Source organism: Benincasa hispida, chromosome 3 (assembly GCF_027475165.1).
Source record: "Benincasa hispida cultivar pf3 chromosome 3, pf3_genome.v1.1, whole genome shotgun sequence".
Lineage (NCBI taxonomy): Eukaryota > Viridiplantae > Streptophyta > Magnoliopsida > Cucurbitales > Cucurbitaceae > Benincasa > Benincasa hispida.
The window spans coordinates 13,569,122-13,581,178 of record NC_143480.1 but is presented as its reverse complement, the minus strand read 5'-3'; the positions used below and the strand labels follow the sequence as shown (position 1 = coordinate 13,581,178).

Sequence of the window (12,057 nt, the reverse complement as noted above, 5' to 3'; positions counted from 1 at the left end):
AATGTTTCAAGGTTTAGAATTCCCCGGAAAACTTGGCCGGACTGACGACACCGACTCTACTCCGCCTCTCCCCGACGAAAATCGGTTGGTCGTGAACGAGGTCGACTTTTTCTCCGCTAAGAAAAGACTGGTCGATGATCTGGAGGCCGATCAAGACTCCAAACCTTCCACTACTGCCATCATTAAAGACGATAAAGCTTTGACCGCTCCCAGAACTTCCTTCAATCTCGTTAATGTAAGCTTTATTATTAATTGATTAAATTCCTTCGATTTTCCCAATTTTGCTAACTAAATTTATTTTAATTTAGACTGGGTTGCATCTGTTAACTGCTAACACCGGAAGCGATCAATCAACGGTGGATGATGGAATTTCTTCAGATGGTGAAGATAAACGAGCCAAAAACGAGGTAATTTAAGTCATTTAATTAATTTCATTTTGATTTTTGTTTGTGATTGATTGTATTATCCAAAATTATTGAAAATTTTGAAATTGGGTGCAGCTAGCGCAGCTGCAAGTGGAGCTTCACCGTATGAACGCTGAGAATCACAAGCTTAGAGACATGCTAAGCCACGTGAGCAACAATTATAGTTCTTTACAAATGCATCTGTTGACATTAATGCAACAGCAACAACAAAATCAGGCCTCCGAACCAGCTCATGAACGAGAGGTAATTAAAAATTTCAATTTGGTTTCATAAATAATATATCAAATAAAATTGATTGAATAACAAAAAGAAATATGGTTTTTGAAAATTGAAGATTGGGGAGAAGAAATCAACGGAAATAAAACATGAAGTTGGAAGGGTAATGGTACCAAGACAATTTATGGATCTAGGACCAAGTGGGAACACGAACAACAACAACATAGGTGAAAGCGATGAATTATTATGTAATTCCTCATCCGATGAAAGAACCCGTTCTGGGTCTCCATTGAACATCAACAACAATAACACCGAAACCGCCCCCAGAAAAAGAGATCACGCGGAAATCATGGCTCCTAATTCCGATCACGAAAATTCCAAAAGATCCAACCCTAGAGAAGATAGCCCCGAATCAGAATCTCAAGGTTGGGGTCCGAACCATAAGCCCTCCCGGTTCAACTCTTCTAAACCACTCGACCAATCAACCGAAGCCACCATGCGTAAAGCCCGTGTCTCCGTCCGTGCTCGATCCGAAGCTCCCATGGTATACCTATTCATTATTATTTTTATTTTCAATTTATTATCTAAACCCTTGTGTGTGTATATATATATATATAATTAAAATAATTTAATCTATGTAGATTTCTGATGGGTGTCAATGGCGAAAATATGGCCAAAAAATGGCTAAAGGAAACCCATGTCCACGAGCCTATTATCGCTGCACAATGGCTGTGGGTTGCCCAGTTCGCAAACAAGTATGTATTTGTATTTCATTGTTTCTCTTTTTGGTGTGTTTTATATGAATTAAAATAATAATCTCATATCTAATAAAATTTTTATTTTTTGATTTTTAGGTGCAACGTTGTGCTGAAGATAGGACTATATTGATAACAACTTACGAAGGCAACCACAACCATCCACTTCCGCCTGCGGCGATGGCGATGGCGTCAACCACGACGGCGGCGGCTACCATGTTGTTATCAGGGTCTATGTCAAGTGCGGACCATAATTTAATGAACCCAAATTTATTAGCTCGAGCCATACTTCCATGTTCTTCAAGCATGGCTACAATTTCAGCTTCGGCTCCATTTCCAACCATTACGTTAGACCTCACTCACACTCCAAACCCACTACAGTTTCAAAGACCCGCCACGGCGCCTTTCCACGTGCCTTTCCCCGGCGGACAACCACCATCCGCCGCCGTTGCCGCCCAATTGCCTCAAGTTTTGGGACAAGCGTTGTATAACAATCAATCAAAATTCTCGGGGCTACAGCTTTCTCATGAGATGGGAGCTAATTCATCTCATTTGGGTCATCCTCAAATTACACAACCGGCGACTCCGGTTCAGCCTGGTGGTGCTTCTTTTGCCGATACGTTGAGTGCCGCCACCGCCGCTATCACAGCCGATCCCAATTTCACTGCCGCTCTCGCCGCCGCTATCTCCTCCATCATCGGTGGAGCTCATACGAATAATAATAGCAACACCAATACCACAAATAATACTACAACGACAAACAACAACAACGGAAGCAACAACAACAGCAAAAATAGCAATTTCCCTGGAAATTAAATTATTAATTAGACCCATCAGAATTACGTTGGTTAATTTTTTTTTTGTTCGTCCTCGATTCCTAGTGGGAGTCGGTTTTTGTTTTTTTGTTTTTTTTTCCTACTATTTTTCGTCATATCCATCATGGGGACGGATAACATGTCCATACTTTTTTTTGTTGTTAATTTGGGGGGAAAAACATAGAACACGGCTTCATTATTCTTTCCAATTGTTTAAATTTGAATAATATTAATAATATATATCAATATATGTGAAAGCGAAATATTTAAAATTAAGCAGGCGGAGAAAAAGGAAAAAAAAAAAAGAAAAAAGATATGAATATTATGTCCAAGTTGCGTAGGTCTATTAATTTCAAACAGTTTGAATAAGAAAGGTTGAATTGGGATTTGAGAGACGTCAACATAGAAGAGAAGACAAAAGAATAATCGTCTAAGTCGGTGACATATTCTCCATTGTACTCCAAAGTCTTACAGTCAAGAATATCGGCCAACTCCATTTCGACACGTAATGTATTCATTTCTTCTTTCTCCAAACCAACCCCTAACAAAAATATTTCCAATTGACCTTCCAGGCAACTACCTGCTTTATCTTCTCATTTTATTTTATTAAATTTATTCAAAAAAAATTGGGCAAATATCTCTTAATTAGTATATCCAATTTACACCCTATTCTAAATTTTTTTTTCATGTAAAACTTAGGTTTTGTATCAATTAAATTCTAAAATTTTCATAAGCCTAATAATTTAGATTTAATTACATATTATTATCTTTAAAAATTATCCATACATTGATTTTCAAATATCTCAAAAAAAATCTTTGATTCATGTTTACGAAAATTTTGGAGTTTAATAGATATAATTATAAGTTTCACATAAGGTTTTTCTAAACGGGACATAATGGATGGTGTAAATTGATAAATTCGAGATTTAAATTGATATAATTATTAGTTCTTTAAATTGATACAATATCTAATAGTTTAGGTATATAAATTAATATTTTTTCAAAGAAAAAGTATATTGTTTTTTTTGTTCGGGACTTGGACGAAAATTGAGATATGAAATTGTATTATGGCAACCTAAAGTGAATTTTTCGATTGAAATGTAGGAGAAAAATATGTTTTATAATTGAAAAATTTTCAATTTATACTCATAAATTTGGATTGTATCCATTTAAGCTTTGAACTTTTGTAAGTATATCAACTAACACCCTCCTTTAGATTTAGTTCAAAAAATATCATGAGAAAGATATTATTGTTTCGGTTATATTTTTATATTGTTATAAGTAAATCAATTAGATAATTTATTTAACTATTTAAAAATTGCTCCTACATTCAATTCGTAAACATGGTAGATTTCTTAAAATGTAGAATAAAATGAATCATTTTTTTTTAAAAAAAAAAAAATCTTAATAGATAATCTAAATTACTTAGATCCCATTTGTTAACCATTTTGTTTTTGAAAACTAAATATATTTTCTGTCCATTTTTTTATAATGATTGGTATCTTTATACATATAATGGTCACCCGTTCTTAAAATGGTTACTAGTAAATGAAAGTTTAGAGTTGCAATTGAAATTATAAATATACATGCAATATTTGTTGAAGTGAATGATTTAAGTTGACGATATATTTACAAAAATTAAGAGTAGGACACCAAAATTCAAGAGTGTAAACAATATTCAACTATGTATCTCTAAATTTTAATTTTCCACGTCTCTCATCTGGAAAAGATGATGAAATTGAGTGGGTGGTGGAGATTGTAGGGGAATTGGGTTTTTGATAATTTAAATTCAACTTCCAAACCAACAAACGTGTGGTGAATTAATGGCAATTTGATTTTCTCAAAGACTGATAGAAACGTAACTTACAAAAACTTTATTGCCTCACCGTACCTCATCCATTCGTACCACACATCTTTTATTTTTATTTATTTTTTTTCTCTTTCTCTAATTTTGATAGCAAATTAAATAAATAAAAGTCTCCTTCGCTTTCTTTCAATGCACATGCAGCCATGTGAATCCCTAGTTTGGATTTTATCTTAATATTTGTTCTGAGTCTTCTGACTCAAAAGATTTTCATGTTTTCTTGAATTTATAGTACCGTTTCAAAGTAATTATTGTTTGTTCGGCAAAACCGCTTTTGTTCTCCATACCACTCTTCTTTTTCTTTTTCTTTTTTCTTTTTTCGTTTAATATGTTTTCTAAGTTTGTTTCTGTGTGCTTTTGGAATACTACAAACAAGAGTTTGGTACGGTACAATAATTTTCTTAACCTTTAATAAATTTTGTTGTGTTTATTTTTTTAAATATAATTTTTAGTTGTTATACATTTAATTTATACTATTAATGAAGCTTCTTTTCATTTTTTTTTTTAAAAAAGTTCTACTATTAATAATTGTAGTTAAATAGTGATATTTTTTTTATTGATACACATATCCCATCAAACTACTCTCCTATTAGGATTTTTTTTAATTTGAAAAACTTGATCTAACTAGCCTGCAAGAGAGTTTGTACCGTAGTGTTAGTAGATTGTTTATTTCAACTAAATGCATATACTATTACTTATTTTTCAAGGAGGTAGAATTAAGACTATTTATAAAGTTTATGGTCTCAGTCCTCACAATGACATGGTGTAAGTGTAGGTTTGATTGTTGTGGTTAAAGGATTTACTCTTAAGTTCGACTTCATGATTACCTTTTTTAAGAAACAGAGTGAGCTCGGTTGAACTGATCAAAGACTCAAAATCACAACTTCTAATTTGTAAGACACGTAGATTTTCAAGAATTTCTTTAACTTTGTTAGTAAGGTGAATCATAAACTATATATTTTATAATATTATTTTGTTAGAAAATCTTAAATTTTTGTATTGACACTTTTTTTCAGAAATCTTATAATGTAACGTAATTAGTATTTAAAAAGAAAAAAGAAATCCTCAAATTGTGTAAAAAATTTTAAAAAAGAACTCAAGTTGTTGATATTTTAATACTTTGTTTTGTCTCTCTCGTGAAGTTTTGAAGTTTGTGAGAAGATTAATAAAGAAAATATTAAACAATGTAGAAAGAAAAAGTACAATCTAAATAGTGCTCAATGTGTAAGACAAATCAATCATATGTACATATAGGTCTTTATTGAGGTCAATAAACTTTGTCGTTCGTCTTTCCTAAGATCTATTTCCACTAAAATTATAAAACAAATTTCACACATAATTTAAATGGTCGAATTTTTATACCACAAAAAGAGAAAAGTTTAAAACTTACATGCTAAGATGTACCACACCTAACTTTTGTAGCACTCCCATATAAGTTGTTTGGGTCAAGTTTGTTTTCACATTTTTTTCTTTTTTCTACTTCATTTTTTGCTTTAATTTTTTTTACTTTTCTACTAATGAATATATATATACTTTTTACACGTTTATATTCTGAAACAACGTTATTGACCTAAAATTTAGGAGCTCCAAATTATTATTATTTTTTTTTAAAAAAAAAAAACTTACAATTTAGAGGCCCTTGCGAATACATAACATGAAATTTTTCTCTCTCTCATCTAATTATCTTCTCAACAAGAATGTAGTTTAACTGACATATTGTTCATACTATCGACCTCGAGGTCTGAAGTTTGATTCCCCCCATGTTTCTTTCGTGATGTGAAAGTTTTAGCCACTACTACTTTATACTAAATTTGGAGTGTCTTTTTTAAAGGGCTGTATAGATTGGGATTTCCAAAAACGATCGTCGATTCGCACCCATCAGTAGTGTTGTCCATCCAACTGTCATTTAGTGAATGTATTTTCGTTTCCGTTCAAATGTGTTTAGTTGATTGATTATTGTTTCATGACTTTTTTTTTTTTATTATTATTGTTTAGTTGATTGATTATTGTTTGTGTGCTTTAACCTTCAAATGTATTTTGGTTTGGGGTCTATCGGTTAGATTTCTGTCACCAATAAACTTGAAGAATGTTGAATTTGTTTTTTTGTTTTTCATGAGTAAATAAATGCATTGGTTAACTGTTTTTTCTTTGGTATTGTTGATTAGTCTATCAGTGATAAGTTCTATCATTGATATACATAATGGATGTTGAATTTATTTTCATGTCATGTAAGTAAATGTACAATTTCACTGTTTATTATTATTATTATTATTATTATTTTATTTTTTATTTTTTGTTGATGATCAGAGTCTGTTATTGATAGGTTGCTATCATTGATAGACTTGGAGCATGTTGGATTTATTTTTCATGAAAATGAAGAAAAGTTGTAGTTTCATTTCTGTTTATTTGTTGTTTAGTCGATAGACTATTGCTAGTTGGCTTTTAGACTTCAAATATGACGTTGATTGGGGTTTATCTGTGATAAGTTTCTATCACTGATAGACTTGAAGTGGTGAAGTCTATCGGTGGTAAGATATGATAAGTTTAACACTGATAGACTTAAGTATTTAGTTTGTTGACTAAAGTGGTTATTATTATTCTAACAGATTGATAATTGAAAAAAAAATTATGGAAAGCGAACAAAAAAAAAAAAAAAAAAAAAAAAGCAAAAAGAACCTTAGAACTTGAAGAACCATGAATAAAAAAAAATGAAAAAAGAAAAAGTATTAACTATATATTTACTATATATCTATTTCTAAGTTGTTTTTTTAGAATATTTATAACATATATTTTCTTTTTTGTTTAAATAGAAAAAAAATTTCTAAAGAAAGTTGGAATTCACTTTGAAAGTAGTTTATGTCAAAATGGGAGTAATAGACCATATTAAAGGTTTAGATTCTAGGTGTCTATCTTTGTTTAAGGAAGGACCATTTGCGCATCTCTAGGTTTAAAAATGTTCAAAGTACCTTTACAACTTCTAGTACATTTGATTAGAAGACAATGTGTCTTTGCTAATAACAATGTTCTTCTTTTTAACATTGAAGGTAACATTGTAAAGTTTGGGTTGAGGGATTTTTGTTTGATTACTGGATTAAATTGTGATGAATACCATGTGGAAGATGTTTTAGATGAAACTGAAGAAAATGATTCAGGAATTAGACAAGCATTTTTTAGAAATGATACTAGCATCACTAGGGAAAATGTAGTTACTGCAGAAAGAAAAATAGAAAAACTTGCCAATCTTTATTTACTAGAAAACTTGTTGATTCCAAAACAACGTCATAATTATGTGGATTGGAAGCATGTTAATATGCTAATGAGGAGAAGTTTATGAATTATGCATGGGGAAGAATGTCATATAGTTTTACTGTCGAGTTTTTTAAGAAATCTATTAAGAGTAAAGAAAAACCAGCTGCCTATTTGCAAGGCTTTCCCGTAGTTTTAGCTTATCAGGCATATGAAATACTTCCTAAAATTTCTGAGGGGTTTGCTAAAAGAATAGGAAATAGCTTTCCAATAATTTTGAATGGGGAAACAACAAAGCATCTTAATGACAACATCTTCTCGGAATGAAATGTAAGCTTCTAATTTTTTCATTAGTAATTGTGAAAAAATGTAAACTTCTATCTTGCAATAAATAGAGAAGATTGAAGTGGAAATCGTTCATGCAAATTGTTTGTACTTGCTGAAGTTTTGTTGAAAACCTAAGAGGTTGAAGAAGTGTTCTTCAAGTTTCTGCAGTGAGCTTCTTCTCCAAATTCCCTTCATTCAAGCTTATTTTGAGTCCCACGACTCAATCTAAGGCTCCAAGAGAATAGTAGGGAAGACCTTGAGGTGGGTGGTTCACAACAAGATTTGGAGAAGATTTGCAGAATTCGAGATTAAAAAGTTCTACAAATGTATGTTTTGAAACCCTATTATTATTGTACGAGCATGCTTTATTATAGGCAAAACTAATGAATTAGAATGTTTATTCATCTTTTTTGCTTCTGCTGCATGCTGATATAATCCCACAGTTTGCCCCTCTCTTCTTGTCTTTTAAGTTTTACTTCTGGCAAATTACTTTATCCCTTTTTGCCTCTTTATATCTTAGATTACCTTTTTTCTTCCTCTTCTCCAAAAAATTGTTACTAAATCCTCTTTTTTCCTACACTCATCTATCAAATTGTGAGGTTTGTAAATTCACTCTACTAAATTTTATTTTTCTTAAAATAATTTTAAATTTCATTACTATTCTCATACTATCATATATATATATATATAGTTTTTATTGTTGTTTGGGAAATAAATAACCAAAAACAGGTAATGTTCACTCAACCAAATTTCTAATTTTTTAATTAAAAATAAGTTATAGATCCATATTCTCATAATATTCTATTTTTTCGTAGTGTTGTCGGATAACAAATAACAAAGAAAAGAAGGAACGCTGTCACTTTGAGGAAAAAAAGTAAAATCGCTATTGAAATTGTGAGTATACTTTTTATTTACTAGTTTTTTGTTTTTAATCTTTTTTTAATATTTATATTATGCTAGATATTCCATTTTAATTACTTATATATTGATGTTGTTAGTTTTTGAATATTGATGTTAGTACATCTATCCTGTTAACTTTTTTTTTAATAATCGTTGAATTCAAGAATATTTATATATTAATGTTAGTAGTTTTTTCTCTACAGTTTAATATTCTTATTTATATTATGTTAAATCTATCTTGTTAATATATATATATATTTTGCAATTTAAATAATATTAGATTTTGTCGATATTAGTGTTATTTTTTTTAATACTAGTGCATTTTAAAAAGTTTAGTTTTTTTTCTTTTTGGTTATTTAATCTTATTTTTTTTTATTTTATATATTTCTTATAATATTCAATTGTTTTAGTATTTAAGCTTTATGTTCAAAGTTTTTTATTGGTTTTTTAATATTTTTAATATTTTTTAATATTTTTTTCATTTATGTTTGTATTTAAGTTTGATCGTTAGTAAAATTATTAGTAATGTATTTTTTTTTTTTGTAATATTCTATTTTTATTTAAAAAGTTTAGTATAATAAAAAATTATTAACTTGAGTGAATTTTTATTATATATATTTCTTCTAATATTCTATTATTTTAGTATTTAAATTTGAGGTTCAATGTTTTTGTTATTTTTCTAAAAAATATTTTTTGTTTGTATTTAAGTTTGATAACTAGTAAAATAATTAGTAATGTATTGTCTTATTTTTGAACAATTTGTTGAAATGGTAGGAATGACAATTGGTGTAGATATGAGAGCAAATCAATTAGAAATAGTATATAGACATCCTAATCTAACACCATCAGGATCAGTAAGGTTTATGTCATTCCTTATTCCTAATGAACAAGCAATGAACATGTTTTCAATCGCGATGTCACTCTCGAATTTAGTGCATTTATATGTGTTCGCACGAGATTTCAAGAGAAATTTATTTCGTGGAACTTGAACTTTGTATTTGTATTAATTTTGTAGAAAGTGAGTACAATTTTTAATACATAATATTTTGATACTTTCAAAATAAATTATAGTCTTTAAGTTGGTTGATTTTCTTAGATGATCGGCCTTCGGGCTTGTTGACCTTCTTAGATGATCGAGTTGATCTTCTTAGATGATTGACCTTTGGGCTTGATGATCTTCTTGGAGGATTAGTGTTCACACGAGGCCTCCGGAGAAACTTGTTTCATGGAGTTGAACTTGAGTTGGTGTTGATATTGATGTTGATGTTAATTTGATGCGATGTAGTTCGATCACTAATACTTGATTCTCTGATTCTCTCTCGATTGAGCTGATGTGCTTGACTTGAAGAATGAAGGTACTGAAGGAGTTTTTGTGAAGTGCAGCTTCAGGAGTCTTGGGAGTCTTCTACTTGTTGATGAATTCTCTCTGGGCTCTCTGAATGTAGAATTGCTGATCTCCTACAAATGAATAGAGCTTCTTTGTAGAGTTCTCAGGTGGGCTTCATGGGTTTGAGTTTGGTTAGCCCATGGGTTTGGGCTTAGTTGGTTCATGGGCCTGGCCTTCTGGCCCAATTAATTGGATTTGGGTCTGATTTCACATTCGGGTCAAGTTCAACCTATTTTTGGGCTTAGTTGAATTTTAACCTAAATAATAATATCAAATTGGATCAAATTAATCTTATATGATTCAACGGTCACGATGAAACCACGTGGCGTCATTGGACTTTGTCTTCAACTTCAATTCGAGACACATGTCCACTCCTAATTGGTCCCAAATTTGATGATTTGAAATTTGGTCATTAATTTAGTAAATGACGTGCCAATTTGTGATTGGTCCAAAATTTCTCCTGCAACAATATGTTAATGTGAGTCAAGTACGGTTGGATATAAACTTTAATACAATCCTTTAGTCAATTTGAAGATCCGACTCAATGTATTGACCTTTTTCCTGAATCAGTTACACCACCTTGTGATTATGAAGATATGGTGGCTAACAATCAATACAAGAATTTTAGAACAGAAATAGACGATGAATTCGAGGAGTTGGATTTTGATGGTCGTGAACATGAGTTACCTTTAGATACATTCAATGATTTTAATATGAATGTAATAGATAACATTTGAGAACACTACTCAATTGTAGCCTTTGTGGATGTTGACAATATCCAATTGTATAAGAGATAATTTGTCAAGACAAAGAAATGATACAACATATAGTCAAGTGTTTTGCTATTAACTGTCACGCGCCATATGAGGTTATGGAATCGATACCGACGATTTGAGCAATTCAGTATAAGAAGTGGGAAGAAGTTTGCAAATGGAGACTTCGTGCAACAAAGAAAAATCGCATGGCTTGTTTGAAATAACTAAGTATGTTGAGCAACATACATGTTTTTACTCAGAACTTAGTCAAAGTCATGTGCAGTTAGATTTTTTGATGATTGCACTAGAGTTTTGTGATGTTGTAAGAGAAAAACCATCCATCAGCGTGGCACAACTCGAGTCCAACATAAAAATAAAATTTGGATATCATGTTCCTTATCATAGGGTGTAGGAGGTCAAAAGAAAGACGTTGGCTAAAGTGTTTGGTGGCTAGGAGGAGTCATACAAATTTTTGCCCCAGTCGCTGTATATGGTTAAGCAGACCAATCCAAAAACGTGTGTGGAATGGAAAGTAAAGGAAACACCAACTGAAGGACATGTCATCCGTACTTCCGTATTTTGGGCAGTTGGCCTTCGTATAGAAGCTTTTAATAGATGTCGACCGGTGATTCAAATTGATGGTACCCACTTGTATGAAAAATATCGAGGAAAGTTACGGATTGCTACATCCATTGATTCAAACGGGCATCTTCTTCATCTTGTATTTGTCGTTGCAGATGAGGAGTCTGCATACTCATAGGGATGGTTCTTGAAACATTTGAGAGATATTATTATACATGAAAATGTATGTTTAATATCTGATTGACATGCTGACATTATCTCAGCAGTGAACAATTCAGAAAATGGTTGGACGAGACCAAAATATCACATTTGATTCTGCTTACGACATATTGTCAGCAACTTCAACAAGAAATACAGATTTAATACATTGAAGAATTATGTTTATCATGTCGGATGTTAATTCCAAATACGAAAGTTTAATTAAGCTGTTGAGGACATCAAACGAATAAATCGGAGTTAGATGAGTTTTTTTTACAACATTGGTATTGAGCAATAGATTCAAGCACACGATGGAGGATTCGGGTATGAGTGGATGACGAAAAATCTATTAGAGTGCATCAATGGAGTTCTTAAAGGAGCTCAAATATTGCCAATAAATGCTCTAGTTCAAATAACTTTTTTCAAATTCATAAACTACTTTGAAAAAAGAAGAGAAGAAATAAGAGCTGATTTAGAGCGTCGAAATGAATACACCTAGTAATATATATATATACACATTATGTAATCAACATTTTTTTTCAAATATACTTGTAATACTAAGTGAGTAAATATTCAGGTACATGCAC

At 31.1% G+C, this 12,057-nt stretch overlaps 1 protein-coding gene and 1 pseudogene across 1 annotated transcript; both read left to right on the top strand.

Moving 5' to 3' along the window:
* The first annotated feature begins 1 nt into the window (after window position 1).
* On the top strand, window positions 2-2,468 carry LOC150037040 (putative WRKY transcription factor 31). The gene is made up of 6 exons (XM_090311523.1): window positions 2-235; window positions 309-407; window positions 501-668; window positions 760-1,185; window positions 1,283-1,396; window positions 1,496-2,468. Exons 1-6 carry the CDS (start codon window positions 2-4, stop codon window positions 2,210-2,212), a joined length of 1,758 nt encoding a protein of 585 aa, XP_090167649.1. The 3' UTR covers window positions 2,213-2,468.
* Window positions 2,469-6,939: 4,471 nt separating this feature from the next.
* Window positions 6,940-7,648, top strand: LOC150037039 (uncharacterized; annotated as a pseudogene).
* Window positions 7,649-12,057: the final 4,409 nt, after the last annotated feature.